The sequence below is a fragment of the Tenrec ecaudatus genome, chromosome 3, assembly GCF_050624435.1.
Source record: "Tenrec ecaudatus isolate mTenEca1 chromosome 3, mTenEca1.hap1, whole genome shotgun sequence".
NCBI lineage: Eukaryota > Metazoa > Chordata > Mammalia > Afrosoricida > Tenrecidae > Tenrec > Tenrec ecaudatus.
In genome coordinates this window covers 72,443,572-72,467,272 of record NC_134532.1, presented here as the reverse complement: position 1 = coordinate 72,467,272, position 23,701 = coordinate 72,443,572, and the positions used below count along the sequence as shown (strand labels likewise).

The 23,701-nt window shown below is 42.3% G+C and overlaps 1 protein-coding gene and 1 long non-coding RNA gene across 2 annotated transcripts in view; one reads left to right on the top strand and one right to left on the bottom strand.

The window, feature by feature from the left end:
* Positions 1–15,961, bottom strand: part of LOC142443434 (uncharacterized) — a 344,074-nt gene extending 328,113 nt beyond the window's left edge. The window contains exon 1 of the long non-coding RNA XR_012783515.1: positions 15,826–15,961. This is a non-coding gene — a long non-coding RNA (uncharacterized LOC142443434). The remainder of the gene's footprint in view (positions 1–15,825) is intronic.
* A 218-nt stretch (positions 15,962–16,179) lies between these two features.
* Positions 16,180–23,701, top strand: part of USP38 (ubiquitin specific peptidase 38) — a 44,278-nt gene continuing 36,756 nt past the window's right edge. Inside the window, exons 1-2 of the mRNA XM_075543751.1 lie at positions 16,180–17,374; positions 18,666–18,801. Of these exons, the coding sequence (XP_075399866.1) occupies positions 16,693–17,374; positions 18,666–18,801 (818 nt within the window). The 5' untranslated portion in view covers positions 16,180–16,692. The remainder of the gene's footprint in view (positions 17,375–18,665; positions 18,802–23,701) is intronic.

Below are 23,701 nucleotides of genomic sequence, written 5' to 3'. Positions count from 1 at the left end.
GAGAGGCTGGTGGTTTTTTGAGATGATATTGAAATACATTCAAGGTCATATTTTGGGTTTCATGAGCTTGTTTTAGTTTTCATCAATTTCAGCCTGAATTTGAATTTCCACAGTCAGCTCCTGTCCTTTTGTAGCTGAAGATATGAAGCTTCCGAAGAAGCCCTGGTGGCTTCGTGATTACATGTTGAGCTCAATTACTCAAAAATAGATTTGATTTATTGAACACTAATGACAGAAGACCTAATGAGTTGTGAGATGAAATCAAGAATATCATACATGGAAAAAGCAAGAGATGATTAAAAAGACATGAAAGAAAAAAGAGAATAAAGTAGATGTCCGAAGGGACTCGGAAATTTGCTCTTATTGTAGAACTCAAGCAAATGGAAGAAATGATGAAGTTCAGAGCTGAACAGGAAATTCCAAAGGGCAGCTCAAGAAGGTGAAACAAAGTCCATCAATACCTTGGTTGTCGGACAGCCCCAAGCTCAAACTTTCCACTCCTCGAACACTAAAGTTAAAAAAAATTCTGCTTGGTGTTCATAACCTTGCTAGAGATGCTAGATTGTCACACTGAATTTGCCGTGAATACACGTGTACTAGCTGGAAATGAGTCACTCGTAGAGTCTTGCTGGGGTTGCAAACTGGTGATCCTTCAGTCTAAGCACTGCTCCCACTCAGGCAACATATAGTACTTGCATTACTACATTAAAACATTCATCATTTTTACAATTGCCGAGGACAAATGGGTGCATAAGCAAATGTGGCGAAGAAAGCTGATGGTGCCCGGCTATCAAAAGAGATAGTGTCTGGGGTCTTAAAGACTTGAAGGTGAACAAGCGGCCATCTTGCTCAAAAGCAACAAAGCCCACATGGAAGAAGGACACCAGCCTGTGTGATCACGAGGTGCCAAAGGGATCAGGGATAAGGCATCATCACACAAAAAAAAATCTTACCATAGTAAATGAAGGGGGAAGTGCAGAGTGGAGACTCAACGCCCATTTGTCGGCCACTGGAGACCCCCTCACAGAGGGGTCTAGGGGAGGAGATGAGTCAGTCAGGGTGTGATGTAGCACTGATGAATACAGCTTTCCCCCCAGATCCTGGATGCTTCCTCCCCCCCAACTACCATGACCCGAATTCTACCTTGCAAGTATGGATAGAGCAGAGGTTGTACACTGGTGCAGATAGGAGCTGGAGGCACAAGGAATCCAGTGTGGATGACACCTTCAGAACCAGGGGGTAAGGGGTGATACTGGGAGAGTGGAGGGTGAGTGGGTTGGAAAGGGGGAACTGATTACAAGTATCTACATGTGACCTCCTCCCTGGGGGATGGACAACAGAGAAGGGGGTGAAGGGAGATGCCGGATAGGGCAATATATGACAAAATAATAATCTATAAATTATCAAGGGCTTATGAGGGAGGGGGAGCGGGAAGGGAGGGGGAGGGAAGAGGACCTGAGGCAAAGGGCTTAAGTGGAGAGCATATGCTTTGAAAATGATTAGGGCAAAGAATGTACAGATGTGCTTTATACAACTGATGTATGTATATGTATGGATTGTGATAAGAGTTGTATGAGCCCCTAATAAAATGTTTTTTAAAATTCATCATTTTGATTCATTTGTACTTTATTTGCATAAAATATCATCATTAAGTTTTACTTTATTTTATTGTGTTTTGATATTTAATGTACTGTGTTTATTATGTCTAGATGTTTCAGGGGGTATTTCCATAAACTAGATCATTTAATTTTGTGATAAAGTCTTGGAAAAATGAATTTATAAGTATAAATATGGGGCCTCAGAACCAATTATTTGGTTTCCATTATATCTTTTTCTCCCCCCATTATTTCTTATGTGAAAAAGAAATAATGTTAGTTATTATTAGTTAGTTCTTGAACTTTTTGATGTTCAAACATGGCTTTAGAATGAATTGGGTTCGACAACCTAGGCATAACTATATGATCAGGAAATATGCACTGAATTGCCCTCTCTAGGGTTCTTATTGCCCCTGAGGAGCCCTGCTGCATAGTGGGGTATGTGCTCTGCTGCCAACCACAAAGATCAGCAATTCAACTCTGCTTGCTAGCGACCCCAGGAGAGAAAGGTGACGCTTTGTGCTCTTCCAAAGATGGACAGCCTCAGAGACCCAGGAAGGCTGTTCTACTCTGTCCCTGTAGAGTCACTCTGAGTCAGCATTGACTCACTGTCAGGGAGTGTGATGTGGTTTGGCTATGATGCAAACATTAAGCACCTGACTAGCATTGAAACACTGGTGGTTCAAATGAATGTAAACAAGTCTTGAAGGAAATCTTGTTGATCTGCTGAAAAGTCAGAGCACATGAAGTCACCATGCGCCGGGACTGGAGAGCAACTTGTTTGGTCCTCATTTTATAGGTGAGAACTTTAGGTCCAAGTATTTAATTTCCTCAAAGTCACATCATAGAAGAAATTGAGTCAATCCTGCCTGGTCTGTTTTGCAAAAGAAAGTAAAAGAAGATACAATACATGAAAAAAAAATAATTTGGCCTGTTTTGTTCTGAAGTTTATGTTTCTTCAGTCTTTATTAAAAATGCAGAAGAGCACAAAGGAACTTTTTCGTGTGACATCTTCCCAAAGATACATATTGATATATGCAAAATCAACTCCTTTCCCTGCTAAAGGACCAGACCCACTGCCATCAAGTGGACTCAGACTCATAGTGATGCTGTATAAGGTTTCCAAGACTATGCATTTTTAAGGGAGTAACAGTCTCCTCCATCTTCCTCTTAGGACTGACTAGCGGGTTTGAACCACTGACTCTAGTTAGCAGGCAAATGTCTAACCCTGGTATCACCAGGGCTCTTTGCTAAAACCATATATTCCAAAAAAAGCTTTCCCTGGGTACAAGATTCATTATTTAACCTAAAACTTGAAAAAGTTAGTGAGCCTTCAAAAGATCCTGATGGCAGGAAAGATCTGTGATTTAGAAATCTATATACAGAAAGTATACATGTACCTAATGCAACATTAAAGAGCTTGTCTAAACATCAAGAGTGACTCCTTGCAACCAGAAGTCATTGAACATCATTACTACTTGATTTATTGAAGAAAAGTAATACAATCATTTCTCAGGAAGTGTTTCAGAAAGAAAAATCAACTCAAGGCTAAGTATTTTGTATACATTTTCAATTTACTTTTACAACTATGAGGTAGCTAGTTATAGATTTTGATTTTTGTCTGATAAATGTGCTTTGACAGAGTGCTGTGAATGCAGGAAATGAAAAACAAAGAACCCAAGCAATAAATCATAAAGTCCCCAGTCCTACCTTCCATGTAAACCTGGGGTTGAACTGTATCCCCTCTACAGAAGTACATTCAAATTCTAACCTCTGCAACTTGTAAATGCTAATATGGATAACACAGGTAAATGCAAACCTTATTTGCTCATACAGTCTTCACAGATATTATCAACTTGAGATGAGGTCATAATGGAGTAAAACACGACCCAATCCAATCACTGGCATCCTTATGATTGATTAGAGGAGAACTGGGACCCAGAAACACAGGGAAGAAGGCCATGTTGAGAGCTGGAGATTGGAATGATGCAGCCCAAGGCCAAGGAACAGCAAAGATTGCCAGTCACCATCACAAGACAGGAAGAGGCCACGAGGTATTCCTCCCTAGTGGTTTTAAAAGAAGTATAGCTTTACTAACATCTTGATTTCAGACTTCCAGCCAGCAGAACTGTGAGTAAATAAATTTCTGTTGTTGCAAACCAACCAGTTTGTGATATTTTAAGGCATCCTTCAGAAAGTAACACACTTATTAGACAAATATTAACATTGTTATTCATCTAGCCCACTTGTCCTGTTTTGACAAACTTGATTGTTCATGTTTTACAAGTAACAAACATATCTTCAACTACATCCTGGCAAGCTCCCCAGGTGACCAGAAATTCCTTTTCATTTCAGTGCATACTGTCCTGTGCTCCCTGTGAGTTTCCAAGACTCTGCCGAGCAGTAACTGGGTTAGAACTGCATTGGCAGGCCAATGCCTAACCACTACTGCAAAAGGACATCCTGCTCATGGAGGGTCATTGAACAAGAGGGAGACTGGGGAGTGGGGAGAGGCTTCAAGGGAATGGATTGACACAGTGGCTGCAACAATGGGCTCCAGCATTACAATTGTGAGGATGGCAGGGGACTGGGCAGTGTTTTGTCCTGTTGTACATAAGGTCACGCTGAGTAGGCACAGATGCAACTGCACTGAACAATCACCTCAAAAACCTGTGGAACTGAAGGAGGGGAATCCATGATGCACTAAAAGCACTGACCCCCCAAAAAAAACCAAATGAAAAAAGGGTAGGTGTGTGTCAAGATATTGATAGGAAACAAATAGATATTTCAACAAACAGAAGCAATGCTAGGAATATTCAGTCTTCTATACCATATTTGGTATAACTGGTTATATTTGGTATAACTGGTCAACTGACTGGAAGGGACCTATTCCAAAGAAATATACTTAATACCACTAAACCAAAAACCAAATCACTGCCATGGAGTTGAATCCGATTCATACATAGCCATTTTATCGGACAACACTGCCCATGGGTTTCCAAGACTGCAACTCTTTACGGGAGTAGAAAGCTTCATCTCTATCCTGCACATCACATGGTGACTTTGAACTGCTGGCCTTATGGTTAGAAACCCAAAACGTAAGCACTATGCCACCAAGGCTCCAATTAACACCAAACATGATTTTTAAATAGTTACAGCAACACACAAACAGGTAAAAAAAAATCTCACTGACTGCCATCAAATCCATTCTACCTCATAGAAATCTTATAAGACAGAGTAGAAGTGCCTCCCTGGATTTCTGAGACTGTAAAGTCCCATGGTTCTCCCTCAGACCAGCTGCTGCCTTTGAAATGCTGGTTAAGTGCTGATCCTGCTGAGAGCAATCTAACACACAGCCCGCTGAGCCATCAGAGCTCTCTTCCAATAACATGTAAATGCCAGAAATTCAAGCTCCATTCACATGGGATGTGTAACAAAGAATAACTTTGTTGGTAGCTGATGAATGTTTGCTAAAAGCAGAGAATACATACATATATATATATATGTATCTATATATATGTGTGTGTTTGTGTTTTGTTGGCTAATAAAAGTCATTCAACTCTGTAGATCACAAGAAAATTAGGGTTAACATGTGAAGACTGGGAACCCAAGAACACTTCATTGTGTTTATCGGGACCGCCTAGGCCAAGTCTAGACTAACACTCACACTGTCAAACTTGGCTGATCATTGGATCGTCTGGGACTCTGATGAAACTACAGGTCTCTGAGCTCCTCCCCCTAGATGTAAGTCATCCATTATTCTCTTGTTGTTGGCATAACTGCCAGGTGATCCATGTACAAATTCCACATGAGCACAATGTTCTGGAATTCCAATTCTTTGCAAGGTTATCCATAGATTATCAAAGTCAACACAGTCAAATGCCTTTACATAGTCAATGAAACACAAGTAAACATCTTTGTTATTCTCTGCTTTAAGCCAAGATCCATTTGACATCAGCAATGATATCCCTTGTTCCACATGCTCTTCTAAATCCTACCTGAACCTGTCAGTTCCCTGTCAAGGTACTGCTGCAGCTCTTGTTGGATGATCTCAAGCAAAATTTTACTTGCATGTGATATCAATAATTATATTATTCTATAATTTGAGCATTCTGTCGGGCTCCGAAGTACCTGGCTTCCAAATATCCTGACCCAGATGAATGAGTGCTTCCAGTGCTGCCTCAAGTCATTGAAACATTTCAATGGTTACTCCATCGATTCCTGGAGCCTTGTTTTTGGCTAATGTATTTAGTGCAGTTTGAACTTCTTCCTTCAGCACCACTAGATATTCCACATATGCTGCCTCCTGAAATGGTGGAATGTGGACCAGTGTTTTTTTGGTACAGTGACTCTGGGAGTTCTTCCAGTTTCAGATATGCTCAGCTTATTCTTCCCTTTTGGTTTTCTAATTCTAGGTCCTTGTCTTCAGAGTGGATTACACACCAACAATTTAAAAAAAATCTTCACAGTTGGTCCAACAAACAGCATCAAAATAAATGACAATATTGAAGTTGCCAAAATTTCATTTTATTGGATTTACAATCCATGCCCATGAAAGCAACAGTCAAGAAATCAAGTGGGGAAAAAAATCAAATGGTGAGCTTTATTACCTCAATGCTCTCCTTGCTTTAATATGACAGGTGTTAATCTGATAGGCAAGGATCAGCCCTTGTAAAAAATGTTGAGTTAATTTTCGCCAACCACCAACCCTTATATTCAATATAAACAGAGCTCAATCAATTAAGAAATCCCTAAACCCCTCATATCAACAGTACCTTAAATGCTTGACATCTGATATATATTTTAGAAAGATTTTGTTGAGGCAGGGAAAGAACTCTTGGGAGGGAAGGGAGAGCAGAGAAAGGGGGGGGGGTCACGAGTCCCCCAGGCGGTTCCAAGACCCAACGAGTTAGATCAGGGAAATCTTAGCTTGTGGGTGAGATGGTGGGAGATATGTAGGGCTTGAGCTAAGGAAATATACTTTGACAGAAGGGAGAATTTTTATTGCTTGCAGCTGCAGGGCCTTGAGTCAGGATGTGACCTGTGGGAAGTCATCTCGTTGTCTGCAAACATGCTTTCTGGAGTGCAGGGAAAGGGGCTACATAAACCCGGCTTGGAGAGAGAAGTTCTTTGAGGTGTTGTGGCAGCAGTTTCACAGGTCAACAGGTCATACATCTTCCGGAGAGGCTGGGAATGGGGGCTTTGAGGTTTCATTTTCCTGAGGAGCCGGAGAGGAGGTGGGAGTTGCCCAGTCCAGACCCCGCCCAAACAATGATAGCCAAAGTAAACCAGAGTTGTTTATAACCTGTGGACAAGCAGGTGGACTCTAGGCTCCCATATAATTATAGCCAAAATCCAAGAACAGTCCATTCTCAAAGCAAAGCCCTGCTGGATACTGGCCTTCATGAAGAATGAAGAGATCACTGAAGAAAAGGGTGCTACAGCAAAGTGTAGTGAAGAAAGCAGATGGTACCTGACTATCAATTGAAATAGTGTCTGGGTTCTTAAAGGCTTTTATTTAAATAAGCAGCCATCTAAGTGGATGATCAACTAAGTCCACATTGAAGAAGCACTCTAACCTCTGTGATCCAAAGATGATAAATAAAAAATCCAAATATGATAAAGGGAAAGATACTAGAGCTTAAATTGTGAACACCAAATTTGTAGAAGGGTATGAGGGACAGTGGGACCCCAAAATCCATCTGCAGAGTCTCTAGTCAGATTAAGCTTCTGATAGATCCCCTCTAGCCACAGGTGAGCAACTCAACAGCTTTACTCTCAGATAGAGACTATTGTAAACTTAATTATGGTGGATCAAGTCATGGTACAATATACTTGGCCAGTTGACCTCCCTCTCTTGACCCAACCTAAAATTGCTCTAGGCTTAAATATTTCTTGTTTGCTCCATAACAGAAATTGCTTCTCTGGCTTTTTAATATTGTTGGTGGTTTTACTTTCATACTCTATTTTTATCTTTATATTATTATTTTCTTCATTTGTTTTGTTTTTTGTTTTTATTTATTGTTTGTTTTACTTATTGTTTATAGGTTTCCCAGTTTATGAAGCACAGGAGTAGATGCATCGAATGGTAACTAATGCAATGGTTGATTGGTGGTGGAGTGGGGGTAGTGGGGCAGGCGAGAAATGGGGATGCCAACAGTGAAGGCAGGAGGGGAAAGGAAGCACTAGAAATGATTGTGATAATATACATAGACTCTTTTAAAGGTGACTTAACAATGGATGTGTATGATATGTAAATTTTTAATAATTTTATTGGGGGCTCGTAAAACTTATCACAATCCATACATCCATCCATTGTGTCAAGCACATTTGTACATTTGTTGCCAATATGTAAATTTTATATAGACGTTGGCCAATGGTTATCATGGGTGAAAGATAAAGAGTTTTTCCTTGGGAGTATGGAGTTTATGTTAATGATGGTGTAATAATTTGGAAATCAATAATGGCTGTACAACAGAATATAATCAATGGCTCTGAATTATACATGTTGAGGTGTTGAACTGGAGAATGTTTTGTGTATATTTGTGCCACAGTTAAAAAAATAGTTGCACTAATAATAATCACAAGAAAATGTTCTAAATTGATCATGGTAATTACAGTACAGCTCTTTGATATGATTAAACTATTCAATTGTATATGTGGAAGAACTGCCAACAAAACTGTAAAAATATTTTTTTAAGCCCAACAAAATGAAACAGGAAAAGTGCCAGACTTGGTGGTATGGGGAAAAAAAAATAGTTACAGTGTCACCTCAAAGCCATGGCTCCTTTAAGAAATTTCCCCAAAGGAGGGCACCTGCCATGCTACGTGATGCTGCAAAAATGCATTGAAACGAACAATGCTTCCAACCAATGCTTTTCTTTAGAGAGATTATTAATAATTTTTTAAATAGCAGTTGACTTGACTCCTACTAATAGTAACCACATGTATGTCTGAGTAAAACTGTTAGGGTTCTTGAGTGGGTAATACCTTGGTTCTTGGTTTCCTGCAGCAAAAGAGAACTCACGCAGAACCCTGATTTGTAATACAAAGGAGTTTTTATGAAAGACGGGAGAAGTTTCAGGTTTTAAAGTCTCAGAAAGAGTACACGCTATTTCAGGGAGTATGACAAACCGTGCAGAAGCCACGCTGGGGCTCACCACTGAATACGGGCAACCTTGTGGGACCGCGCACCCACACGTGGGGACCTGTGGCCAGACAGACGGCAGCATGACAGAGAGGTCACAAGGACAGGGTAAAATAGACCGCCTTCCGGCAGCTGAAGTATGTTAAACCTCTGGCTGGGTAGGCGTGGCTGAAGATATTGATTGACCCCATTGGATGAATCAAGCCCACCTGGGCCTAGTTTGAGCCACCCAGGTGTAAAGACCCACCTGGTTTGGGAGGTGGGGGTGGGGGCGGGGCTGAATTGCTGAATTGGAACATGCTCATTTAAGGTCTTTATTGGGAAGCTAATGGTCACCTGATTTTTCTTCCCAACCTCTTGGCAGGAGTGGGGAGAGTGGGGGGGGGTGTTGTGCACGCATGGAACATACAACCTCCCACCCCGTCTGGCTACCTAACAAAACTATCTTCAATAGCATTTTCAATGGTTGTTTTCTCGGAAGGAAACCTCTCAGTCTGACTTCAAAGGCACCGCTGGATGCAAACCAACAATCTTCCAGTTAGAAGTTGTTATTAGGTATCCATGAGTGGATTTTGACTTTTCGCAATCACATGTGACTGAGCAGAACTGCCCCATAGGGTTTTCTAGGCTAACATCTTTACTGAAACAGATGCTCTTTCTATAATGGCGCCACTGTGTGGATTTGAACTACCAGCTTTGTACCACCAGGATGCCTTAGCTGCTTACGTAGAAAGCAGAATTATAGAGCCGATGAATTAAAAGGTAGGGATTTGTACAGGTTTAACTATCTATAAATGTGGGGGGCAAGTGGGCATGCAAGTGAGTCTTAAATAAAAGTCACTTGAAATTCAGATCCTAAAGGTGAAGTTTTTTTTGTGCCCCCCCCTCCCACACACACAATGACACGTGTGAAATACCTAATCCAAATACTCTCACATAGTGTTCTTTACCTAAAGAGAAGGATACATAATGATCTATTAGGTGATGAACAATTGTAAGTATAATTATTAATTTCTCAAAATAATGAATGCAAAAAGAACAAACCGATTAAATAAGTACACAGAGAAAGTAACAATAAAAAATCAAATAGTGTATTACATGGAGCAAACTGCTACAAAAGACATCTTTAAAAATTAAAAACAAACAAAAAATGTGAAAAACAAAGAAACCACTTTGAAGACTAACGGGTTCTGGACCCAAGCCATTATCTTTTTAATCTCCTCAGATGTATGGGAAAGCTGGACAATGAAAAAGAGAAAACAAAGAAGAATTGACATCTTTTAAAAATATTGAATAAACCATGGTGTTTCAGAAGAAGAAAGAAATCTGTCTTGGAAAACACTCATAAAGGCCAACAAACAGGGTTTTCTACTTTTGACAGTGGCTTTCTTTTTTGTTATTGTTATTTTACATTTGTTTTTTGCTGTTGTTTTGTCAGTTTTGACTTCCTTTGTTGTTTTATTTGGCTTTGTCTGTTTTTTTGTACTTATTACTGTATCTGCATGTCTATCTAGATAAGTAGAATAAATAATTTGGAGATGAAAAGAATGGGACCTATGGTTCCAGGGGGGATATAGGAGAAGGGGAGGTGGGAGAAAGGAAGGGGAGGGGGGACTAACCTAGCAACGAGGGAACAACAAGTGAACAAAAATCAATGGAAGGAAGGTCATAGGATGCCTACTGGGGCTTAATCAAGGGTAATGTAGCAGCAAGGAATTACTAAACCCGAATGAAGGCCGAACATGATGGTGGGACAAGAGGGAAATAAAAAGGAAATAGAGGAAAGAACCAAGAGGCAAAGGACATTTATAGAGGTCTAAATACAGACATGTACATATGCAAATATATATATATATAATGAGAGGGGAAAAGAACTATGTGCTCATATCTTTATGTTAAGAATTAAGGTTGCAGATGGACATTGGGCCTTGACTCAAGTACTCCCTTAAGACAAGAACACTTTGTTTTAACAATCAATTGGCAAGGTGATGCTCACGGTCCCAACAGGATCGCTGAAGACAAAATGGGTGCATAAGCAAATGTGGTTAAGAAAGCTGATGGTGCCTTGCTATCAACAGATATAGCATATGGAATCTAATCTTAAAGGCTTGAAGATAAACAAGCAGCCATATATCTCAGAAAACAACAAAGCCCACATGGAAGAAGCACACCAGCCTGTGTGATCATGAGGTGTTGATGGGATCAGGTATCAGGCAGCTAAGACCCTGACCCAAGGTGAATGGGGGTAGGGGTGGGGCATGGAGTAGAGACCCAATGCCCATCTGTAGACAATTGGACATCCCCTGACAGAGGGGTCACAGGGAAAAGATGAGCCAGTCAAGGTGCAGTACAGCACCAATGAAATACACAACTTACCTCTAGTTCTTTGGTGTTTCCCCTACCCCACTATCATGACCTCAATTCTACCTTAGACATCGGATTAGACCAGAACAGGCACACTGATACAGATAAGAGCCCACAAAACTAGGAATTCAAGATAGACAAACCCCTCAGGGCCAACAAGGAGTGTAGAGATACCAGGAGGATTAGGGGAGGATAGGAGGAGAAAGGGAGAGCTGATCACAAGGATCAATCTAGAACCCCCTCCCAGGTGGATGAATAACAGAAAAGTGGGTGAGAGGCAGAGGACGATATAAGATATGGGAAAAGTAATCTATAACTTATCAAGGATTCATGATGGAGGGTGGGTGAGGGAAGGAGGGGGAAGAAATGAGGAGTGAATATCAGGGGCGCAAGTGGGAAAAGAATGCTTTGAAAATGATGACGGCAGCAAATGTGCTTGACACACTGGAGGAATGTATGGATTGTGATGAGATGCAAGAGCCCCCAATAAAAGTACTTTAAAAAAAAAAAAGACAAATCTGTCTTAGAGGAAGTAAACCAGAGTACTGCTTAGAAGGGAGCATGGTAAGATTTCATCTCACTTAGTTTGGACATATTATTAGGAAGGACCAGTGCCTAGGAAAGGACATCCTGCCTGATACAGTTATCAGTGAAAAATGAGAACACTCTCATGCTGGCTTGGCCACTGATTGCCACAATGGACTCAAATATGCCTGCTATTGCCGAGATAGCACAGGACAGGACAACATTCTCTATTATTATACATAAGATTGCTGTGAGTCAGAGCTGTCTCAATGACACATAACAACAACATGATAATTACATGCTTGCTTTTTTAAAAACTGCCAATGCCCCACAGTGGTTGTATCATTTAATTTCCATCAGATCGTTTCTCCACTTCTTGACCTCTATGTCTGGAATTTAACTGACCCAGTAGAGCCCCTTGAAAGTCATTCTTTGAGTAGGGCTTTTCCTTCCTTCCTTCCTTCCTTCCTTCCTTCCTTCCTTCCTTCCTTCCTCCCTCCCTCCCTCAAGGGAGTGCTGGTGGCATAGTGGTTACAAATTTTGCTGCTAATATTGCGAGGCAAGCAGTTGAAACCACCAATGATTCCCTGGGAGAAAGACAGGGCATTATACTCCTGTAAAGCATTACAGGTTTGGAAATTAACAGCAGGGAGGTCCACCCCGTCCTTTGAGTCTGGCATTAACTCCAGGACAGTGAGTTAAATAGCTCTCTTAGCACAGTGATTATGCATTGGACTGCTAACCATAAGATAAGCAGTTCAAAACCAATAGCAGCTCTGTGGAGAAATATGAGCCTCTCTATTCTTATGAGTTAGTCATTATGAAGAGATCACTTCATAATGCTTTAGCAGAGTGTGGTAAAACAACAATAACAAAACTAGATGGTCCCTGGCTATCAGATAGTATAGTGTCTGGGGTCTTAAAAGCCTGTCTGCAAACAAGCAACCATCTAAGTGAGGCATCAACTAAGTCCATACAGAAGAAACACACTAGCCTGTGATTCAAGAACTGTAAATATAATCCAAATCTGAAGGAGACAATGGTAGCAGATCTTACATTGTGAACACCTCGTTGGCAGAAGGCTATAGATGACAGTGGAAGCCTAAACTCCATTTGCAGAGAGACCACACATAGATTAAGCTTCAGGGGAATTCTTTCTGACCATAGTCAAGGGATATGATTAGCCTTTTTATCAGACAAGGATTATTGTAAAGTTGATTATACATATCTAGTTCAGTTAAAATGTAATACATTTTTTTTCTTTTTTACATTTTATTAGGGGCTCATACAACTCTTATCACAATCCACACATACACATACATCAATTGTATAAAGCTCATCCGCACATTCTTTGCCCTAATCACTCTCAAAGCATTTGCTCTCCACTTAAGCCCTTTGCATCAGGTCCTCTTTTATTTTCCCCTCCCTTCTGGCTCCCCCTCCCTCATGAGCCCTTGATAATCCACAGATTGTTATTTTGTCATATCTTGCCCTATCCGGAGTCTCCTTTCCCCCTCTTCTCTGCCATCCATCTCCCAGGGAGGAGGTCACATGTGGATCCTTGTAATCAGTTCCCCCTTTCCAACCCACTCACCCTCCACTCTCCCAGCCTCACCCCTCACAATTTTATCTCCCTTTTGACCCATTTACAAGTTGCTTCTGTTTGTTTTGTTTTTTCAGTGAAGGGGAAATACTCATGGATTAAGCCTCCAGTGACTTCCCTTTGACCCTAGAACAGGGATGTGAATAGCTTTATCATGCCAAGTGCATTGAATTATTTCAGATGCAGTTAGGTTCAAATTTAACACTTTATCATTCGATCTCCCTTTAAATCCATTTTAAATTTGTTCTAGTGTTAAATGTTTTTTGCTTTCTTTTCTACTGAGGTTTCTGTTGTACTTTGTTATTGTTTGTTTTTTTGAGGGGGGTTGTAAGTTTTTCTGTAGATGAAATTCTAGATAGTTAAATCTATAGAGAGTAAATGGATTAATGGTTTCTTGGGGGTCTGGCAGGAGAGGTTGGGGGGAAATAGGGAGCTAATAAAGAGTACAAGAAAGAGCAAAATGTTCTAAAATTTATTGTTAATGATTGTACAATTCTTGATATAATTGAACTATTGAATTGTATGATATGTGGGTTATATGCCAATAAAACTGTCTTTGTTTTTTTAAGTTACAGTCTCAGTAACCCACAACATCAACTCATGGCAGTTGAGCTTGGAGTTTTGGAAATAGCCCCCATGGTGCTGTCAGATATTTATTGGATTACTAACTACAAGGACATCAGTTCAAATCCACTAACCACTGTGAGCAAGATAAGGCTATCAGCTCCCATAAAGATTTTCAGCCGCTGAAGCCCTATACAGACAGGATCACTATGCTTTGGAATCGGCTTGATGGCAGTGGGTTTGGGTTATTTGGGTTGGGGAACAAGACTAAGACAAGTGTATTACTGAGAGAACTTGTCTGCAGCTGCCCACCAATCACAGAGACATGCTTAAACATGTTTGCTTTGAAGTAAACCCATGCAGGTTTGAATTGGAATCTTAGTAGCGATATTTTGAATTTGTATTTAATTCATTGATCAGAATACTTTTAGTATATGTGCTGCCCAAGCGAGCACGATCAGAATACTTTTTTTTAATCAGAATACTCTTAAGGAAGAAAACAAAATTTTCTATTCCCTGTGAGTTGGAATTGACATGATGGCAGTGAGTTTAGGGTTTTGCTTCAAAGATTATCTGGTTTAGAGGAAATGGGGTTAGGCAGAGGAGAAACTGAAAGCAGGTTTGTAGGAAGAATTGATGAATCTAAAAGAGACTTATGATAGACCATAGTAAGAGAAAGGTTTGGAACTTTGCTTTTTCAAAAAGGAAGGAAGGAAATGCTATAGAAATTTTACTGGAAATAACACCATATTGGTAAGAAACTAATATAGAAAGTAAAGTATTAAGAAAATGGTAGGATTGTGGACTTCAGAAGGAGTAGAAATGGTTTACGGAGCTCTGGTGATGCTATGGGTACGGCATTGTACTGCTAACCACCAAGTTGATGGTTCAAAACTGTAAGGTCTCTCTCTCTGGGCTAGATTTCAGCCTCGGTCCTTGGCTCCACAGAAGAAAGATTTCACGCCGGAGCCTGGCTCGTGATCCAAGTGAATTTAATGAGAGTTCAAAGAAGCATCAGGTTTTACGTGGCACCCATAGGATTCCTTTGACCATTAGGCCTGGCAGAGACTGCTCAGGGTCATGCAAGGATCTCTCTCCCAAGTTTCCTACCACTAAGACGACAAGACAAGCCCCCTCTCCCTCCCAGGTTCAGGCCTTTTCAAGGGTTCATGGGGGAGGCACGGTGAACGACCCCAGGTTGAGCCCATTGGCTGAATTGCAGTCACCTGGCCCAGGTGGGTTGCTCCAGGTGTAACGCCCATCCGCGCCCACTGGCAGGAAAATCCAGCTTTGTCCTATGCTGGTTCTCCTGGGCATGCATAAATGGACTTCCCAATTCCCTAGGATAAGTAAGCTACCTAACAAAACCAACAGACACTTTGGAGGGAAAAGAGGCTGGTTCCATTAAGATTCAGAAACCCTCTAAAAGGTTTCTTGATGGGGTTTTACAGAAAAGTGGGTAAAGGAAGACAGCACTCCATGTAAGACATAAAAATATCTATATAAATTATCAATGGCTCATGAGGGAAGGAGAGGGGAAAATGAAAAGCTGATACCAAGGAGTCAAGTAGAAAGCAAATGTTTTGAAAATGATAACAAATGTACAAATGTGCTAGACACAATGGATGGATGGATTGTTAACAATAAAACGACTAAAATGCTAATTTCAGAAACCCACAGAGGCCTTTCTACCCAGTCCTGCACGGTTGCTTTGAGTCCACTGGATAGCAGTGAGTTACCTGAATATTCGTTAGTTTGGGTCACATCTCAGCTGATGTTGAACTTCCAGTAGTTAAAAGGATGCTGCCACCATCACTGACCCTCCTTCAATGACCATAACAGAGGACGACTGAGGTTTATGAACTTAACTGATCAGAAAACCCAGCCTATTACTTCCTGAACCAGCCAGGACATGAGCCAATAATCTCTCATACGGACGAGGCTGCGGTTTTTTTCCCTAATGGCTTTGCCTCAGGGCGAGTTTTAGTTACTTTTCTTAATAATTCCCACTTTTCGCGTATCCACACCTTCTAATCCAAGAGTCTGGGCGGGTAGGCTTTGTGGAACTCTCACGGGGAGCCGGGACCGAGATCAGCCTGCGGCAGGGGCCACCTCCACAGCGCGAGGCCCTGTGACTCAAGACACTCGCCGCTCAGTGACGGGCGCTCTGTGGCGCGCCGGGACCGAGGACGGTCGCGTCGGCGCAGTAGCGAAGGGGCGGGGCGGGCGGGGCGGGCGGGGCGGGCGGGGCGGGGCGGGGCGAGGGGTGGGTCCGAGCGCAGCTGGGAGGGACCGCGTAGAGCGTGCCTGGAGGGGCGGGCCTTTCCGGAGGTTCCGGCCTTTCCAGCGATTTCATTCTTCACTTCCTGTTTGCCTGAACTTCTGTTTCCGGGTCAAGGGTGTTCGCCTTCCTCCCGTCTTCCCGGCTGCTCCTGATGGCATCCCCGGTGACAGCGACCCCAGACTGAGCCCAGGGCCGGATTTTACCGCCGACTCGCCAGGTCCCGGACGCCCGCACGTACCCCGAGACGTGGAGGCTAGCCTCCTCCACTTTGGGACTTGCAGCCGCCCGGCCCCCGCCGCCTCCTGTGGCCCCGCGCCCAGGTTGACAGGGACTGCGGGCCCCGAGAGGCGCCGAGTATTGAGTCCCGGGCTCCGTAGGCCCTCGAGGGGCACCGCTGGTCCTTTGGCGCCCCACGTTCTCCAGCTCACGCCCGGGCTTGGATGGAGCCCCCTGCCCAATAAATGTGGCTGCTGAGACAGCATTGGCGGTGGCCAGTCCCGCTGCTGCTGCGCTCCAAGTTCGTCTCCGTCCCGGGGCTCTCCTGCCGCTCCGCGGGGCCGCCGCCGCCCTCTCCGCACTCCCCTGACCCTGGCCGCGCCGCGCCGCGACCATGGACAAGATCCTGGAGGGCCTGGTGAGTTCTTCGCACCCGCTGCCCCTCAAGCGGGTGATTATCCGGAAGGTGGTGGAGTCGGCGGAGCACGGGCTGGACGAGGCGCAGTGCGAAGCCATGTTTGGCCTGACCACCCGGCTCATCCTGGAGGGCCAGGATCCTTTCCAGCGGCAGGTGGGCCACCAGGTGCTGGAGGCCTACGCGCGCTTCCACCGGCCCGAGTTCGAGGCCTTCTTCAACAAGACCTTTGTGTTAGGTCTCCTGCAGCAGGGTTACCACTCGCTGGACAGGCAGGACGTGGCTATCCTGGACTACATCCACAACGGCCTGAAGCTGATCATTAGCTGTCCGTCGGTGCTGGATCTCTTCAGCCTGCTGCAAGTCGAGGTGCTGCGGATGGTGTGTGAGAGGCCGGCGCCGCAGCTCTGCGCCCGCCTGAGTGACCTCCTGAACGACTTCATGCAGTGCATCCCCAAGGGGAAATTGTCCATCACCTTCTGCCAGCAGCTGGTGCGGACCATCGGCCACTTCCAGTGTGCGTCCACCCAGGAGAAGGAGCTGCGGGAATACGTCTCCCAGGTGATGAAAGTCAGTAACTTGCTGCAGAGCATCTGGAAGGCCGAGCCCGCCACGCTGCTACCTTCCCTGCAGGAAGTTTTTGCGAGCATCTCGTCCACAGGTGAGGCCCCGGTGACCTCTTCTGGGAAATCCAGCCTATACCCTGCCCGCGCTCAACTCCCCCACCCAGGGTCTCCTGTTCTGCCGTGAAGACAGACAGGCACAAGGGATTTACCTTCAGCCAGCATTGTTGCCCACCTCTTGAGGCCGGGACTTCCCAACTTTACAAGTGAAATAGGTGCTGGGCCTCACTTTAGAGATCGTGATAAAGAGTACCAGTTTTGGAAACCCCCAGAGGCCGCTCTATTCTGCCTTTTAGGGTCGCTTTGAGTCAGAGTGGACTCGGTGGCAGTATTTGGCTTTGGGGATTTTGTGGCCTAACTTAAGACCTTTGGCACCAAACAAGTTGCTTAATTACTCGGCCTCTGTGAATGTATGGGATGCTTTGATGAAGACACATACCATACAAGCGCCTGTTTAGTAGTGACTAATGATAGCGTAACTCTGTTTCCCATGCTTTTATTATCTGTGACTCTATCATTTTATTGTAATGAGGTGGTTTTTTTCCCCTCCCTCCCCTCCCACCCTTTTTTTTTTAATCCACACATTAAGCAGTTTGTTTTATGGTTGGGTTATTCCAGGTGACTCTGCAGCACATTACCATTTCCTGCCTTCTGTAGAAGGAGGGTATGAGTAGAATGAGAGAAGGTCTTAAACAGGAGTTTTCATTGGTCAGGAATTGCTAATTCATGGATCCTCTGGTGGGGAGGGGAGGGCAAGGGCTCCTTGGCAAGAAAAGACTTTGTTACCCAGAAATGTGGTCTGTGAGTGCCTTGTTCTGCCTTGAAACTTCCCAGTCCGTAAGTCGTGAGGTATGGTCAAAGCCAGGGCCACCTCTTCCTTAACATGGCACACCCAGTCTCCCTGATTAACAACCCCAAAATGGGACTTCGGTTTAAATTGAGAACCTTAACAAGCTCATGCTTTCTGATTACTTAAATACACTTATGATTTCTGTAATTTTACATGTTTGATATAAACTAGAATCTGCCCTGAGGCATAGTATAATAACTGCTTCCTAAGTGATTAATGAAGGCCTGTGACACTGCCCGGCGAAGACTGGTAACCAGAAGACAGAATTACAAACTTACTAGCTACTCTTTGGGAGAGAGATGAGGCTGTGTGCTCTTGTAAAGATTGACAGGAGCTCATAGGGTCACTATGAGTCAGAACTCTTAGTGAGCTTGTAAGTTACTTTGCTACCAGAATTTTAGTAAAGTGTTTTCTCTCAAACCTTCCAGTGAACCTTGTTGCCTAATTTCTTTTTTTTTCCTTCCTAATTAAAAAAATAGATGCGTCATATGAACCTTCTGTAGCACTGGCAAGCCTCGTGCAACATATTCCTCTCCAGATGATTGCCGTCCTCATCAAGAGCCTTACTACGGATCCAAATGTAAAAGATGCAAGTATGACCCAAGCACTTTGCAGGTACTGCTTCATGGCAACATGGCTCATGGTCGCGGATTTGGGAGGAGGGGATGTTTTCAGTTTATTTATCTATTTATCTATTTATATTTTATATTTATATTTTAAATCAGCTCTTACAACATTCCATACATCAATTGAATCAAGCGTATTTGTACATATGTTGCTATCATTATTTTCTAAACATTTACTTTCTCTTTGAGCTGTTGGTAGCTGCTCCTCTTTTATCCCTCCCTCAGTTGATTTTTTATGGGTAATGAGACACAAATTTTTTAACTGAAATTATGAAATCAAACATACAAGGATTCTCCGAATGAATTTTTTGCCTTATTTCCCTGATAAAATGTATGAGTGGTTCACAAATCTAATTTCCATTTCAATTTGTTGAAAATTCTTCAAAAAATTACATATACAATTATTCTGCAGTCAGGTGTCACTTGGCTTATTAACATATTTTGTTAACTTCTCTGCTAATTCTTGATTCCTGCAACTTATTTCTTCCTTCTTTTTTACAACCAAGCTATTTGGGTAATGTCTTCTAAGTCTTTGCTTCTTAGAAATCCCTCCTTTTCTCCTGAAGTGTGAACTAGATAGTGCTGGGGAGATGCAGGATTCATAGCTGTTCATTTTCTTTTCGCAATTAAGAGCAGTGCTCCTTTTCTTTTGACATACACGATGACTTACTCGAAGCTTTTCCATCTGATTCGCACTCTGTTGTGAGTGGTCGTAGAGTAGTTGTTTTTCTTTTTTTTTTTTTTTGATGTTTGGAGTAGTTTTTCTAATAGGGTTTTTCTCTTTGAAGTGTTGTAGTTTTACTCTCCCATTTCTAGGCATAAATAATTGCATTATCCTCAACACATTTCCTTTTTCATTCATTCAATCACTCGTTGATTTATTCAAATCACATTTAGCGAGTACTTAATATGAGGGCAAGGCAGTGTTGAAAATATCCTTGAACAAAACAAATAAAAATATGTGCCTGGGTAGGCTTACTTTCTAGTTAGGGGATAGAGGGCAAAGTCGGTTGATTTCATTGATTTTAAGATGCATTCTGATTTCAGAGATGTTAAAATGTGGAAGGGTAATCTTTGGTGGCCTAGTTTAATTGGCAGGACTTACCCTTTTGTGGTAGTTTATAGAAATTATGCATCTTACATTTTCTGTTTTAGATTAATACAATAAGTAATATGTTGAAAGGATAGAGGCTGCTAGAGTGTGTTGAAATTTTTAAATTTTGAAAAGTTGCCTACAAAGACTGAAGATTTTGAAGAAAGAACCCTCATGGTTATCAGAAGTGAAGACCATCAATAATAATTTACCATGTACCAATTTTCTCTCCAGTAATGCTTATTCATAGAGCTTATCCTGTTGACTTTTATTTTTCCTACTTGAGACTTTCTACCTGCTCTTTTTTTTTACCTATTATCTTCCTGGTTTTGTTTTATAATTTTGGGGGTCAATCCTTGTTTGTCTCTCCCCTTTGCCCCAAATGGTGTGTATTTGTATAGCAATTTAAGGAGGCCTGGTGGCATAATGGTTACTCATTGGCTGTTAACCTCAAGGTCAGCAGCTCCACAGGAAAAAGACACAAGACTTTCTACTGAAAGAGTTATAGTCCCAGAATCTCAGAAACCCACAGGGGCAGTTCTGCCCTGTCCTGTTGGATCTCTGTGAGTCAGAATCAACTCAATGGAAACGAGTTTGGAAATTTTAGTGTGGTGGCATAATGGATAACAAGTTGGGCTGCTAACTTCTGTGCCTGCAGTTCAAACCCATCAGCTGCACCATGGATGAAGATGAGGCTTTCTGCTCCCATACAGATTTACAGCCTTGGAAACCCACACGGGTATGTCTGTTCTGCCCTGTTGGGTCACTGTGAATCAGAATGACACAGTAGTAGTAATTGTACAAGTATATAACACATTTGAATAATATCTAATGATTTGGAACAAAATATCCATGCAACTATTTTAAAATTATGACCTAAGTATTTATCTCAGGAAGCTCCATGTATATTCATTTCACTCTATTATATTAATTCTAGGAACTTTGATCTTCACTTTGCTCCCTCCTTTTTAGCTCCATTGTTTAAAATGCCCTTGCTCTAATAGCTTTTCTTTCTTCTCCCTTTTGATGCTAAACATAATTGAAACAACCCACCTGTAACTTGTACCCTATTTTGTTTCTTTTAGGGTTACAGTTTAATTGGCCCTACTACATATCATACAATTCAACAGCTCAATTTTATCAAGCAGAGTTGTACAATCATTGCCACAGTCAATTTTAGAACATTTTCTTCTTTCTCATTATTAGTGTAATTATTATTATTTTTACTTGGGGAAAAAATAAACATAACAGAACATTCTCCAATTCAACAATTTCTACATGTAGAATTCAGGACCATTGGTTATACTCTGTTGTGCAACCATTATTGATATCCTTTTCCAAATAATTCCACCATCATTAATAAACTCAATGCCCCTAAGCAAACGCTCTTCCTTCTTCACCCATGGTAGCCCTTGGTCAACTATAGTTTCTGGAGTTTTTGTTTAATTCGTTTTCTTTATATAAAGTTCATATATGCTGTACTTCCATTAAGTTACCTTTAAAAAGAATTGTATATATATCATCACAATCAGTTCTAGTGTTCTCTACCTTCAATATTTGCTACCTAGTTCCCCTCACCTTTCCCACGCCCCATCCTTGATAAACCATTGCATCAGTTATTATCTATGTGCATCCACTCCTCTGTGCCTTATAAACTGGGAAACCTAACAAACAATACAAAAACAGAAGAAACGAATAATAATATAAAGATAAAAGTAAAGAGTAAGACAGAAAATACCAATAATTTTTAAAAAGCCAGGGAAGAAATTCCTGTCAAGGAACAAGCAAGGAATTTAAGCCTAGAGCAAATACAGGTTGGATAAAGACGGAAGTCAACTGACCAAGTATCATATTATACCGTGATTCAATCCACTATAATCTAGTTGTAGCTCTAATTTCTTAGTGCTCATTCTCTCCTTAAATTCCAGAAATGTATACAAGTGTTTTTTATATAAGGATGGGGAAACTACATCTGACCTCTTCTGGCTACCCAGAGGAGAAAGAATCCCACTCCACGCAAACCCAAGGCCAATTGCCACAGGCATCGGTCAGATATGGGTCTACCCTCCATCTTTCTCATCCCATTCTTACACCAACCGTTCCTCCCACAGCACTCTTCATTGCAATGCCACACAGAGCTCATAGACACTACTTACAATTAAACACTTTTATTGGGGGAGTTAACATATTACTATAAGGTAGGATTGGAAAACATTGAGGATATAGTCATTGATCCAAAGCAACACCTCTTCATCCAGCAGCCAAGTTTCTCTTTAGTCCTCAGCCTCTCAACCATGTGGTACCTTGGCCTCTACCTTTGCGGGCCTAGAAGCAGCCAGTTGCTCTGCCTCATAGTCTTGGCGGCTCCTCTGTTCTGTAGCATGATCTCATGGTCTCCGTGCTCCAGCCTCTGATCTCCCTGTAGCTTGGCCTCTGCTACTTCAAACAGACATTTCAGATATGCTCTGCTGGTAGCTCTCTGCCTTGATGGTCTTGGGAATTTTCTCTCTTATTTCTGAGATCCTTATAACCAGGGTAGTGGAAACTAAAATTAATCAATTCTATTAGTGTGACACACACTGTATTTGCATAACCAAAAATCAAACTCACTGAGTTGATATCAATTCGAAGTTAACTTTTAGGACAAAGTTGAACTGCTCCTGTGGGTTTCTGAGTCTGTAAATCTTTACAGAAGTAGGCAGCCTTACCTATCTCCTGCTTAGTGGCTGGTGGTTTCAAACAGCTGACCTTACAGTTTGTAGCTCAGTGCTTAACCACTGTGTCAGCAGGGCTCCTTCTCACTGCCATCATGTCAATTCTGACTCTTAGCAACCCTGTAGGCTAAGGTAGAACTGCTATTATGGGTTTTCAAGACTAACTCTTTGTAGTAGTAGAGAGCCTCATCTTTCTTCTACCACCTGACTGGTGGTTTCAAACTGCTGACCTGAAGATTAGCAGCCCAGCACACAATCACTATGCCTTCAGAGCTCCATAGATGTGTGTGGGGGGGGTGGGGGGGGAAGGATGGCATGGGGGGGGACACCAAGATAAAACTCACTGCTGTCAAGTTGATTTTGATGCTTAGTGACCCTATAGGACAGATTGTTCCACCCAGTCATTGGGTGGGAGTTACAGAAACATGGATAAAAGAACAATATTAAGAAATTTTACATCATCACCTCAGTTGGAGAAATAGCTACATCAGTAGGTATTGTTGCTCTTGTGTGTAACTTTGAGCCCTGCTATTCAGTTTACAGGGATCATGCCCTTTTGGTGGCATATATCTTTATCATCATCTTTATATCATTGTGTTCATTGTTCAGGGAGTTCTAGAACCTCAGGCACTATGTTATTAGGATTTTGTTCTACATATGTTTTTTCTTTTTTCCTATGTGGTCAATTTCTAAGTCTATATGAAGTTCTCATAGGTCATCTACTCTTAAGACTGTTAAGCTAGGTTGTCTAGAGCAGCAAAACAAGTGACACTGATAAATGTTTAGGAAAGAGCTTTATATCAAGAAGTAATCTTACATCAAGAATGCATCCCAGCCCAGTCCAGCTCAGTGATAGCTAGTCCCCATCTGGCTACGTGCCACTGTCACAGAAAGGTGAAGCAGACACAGGAAGATCGCACACAGGCCAGTGGGTGCAGAGCCATGTGGCTCTAAGGTTGGTGACAACATGGCAGGGCGCTGACAGCCCTAAGGTCATGTTCAGGCTACCAACTTGCGCCCACAGCAGCCGAGAGAGGGTCCCAGCAAAGCAGGAAGGCAAAGGGACAGAGAGAGGGAAGTTC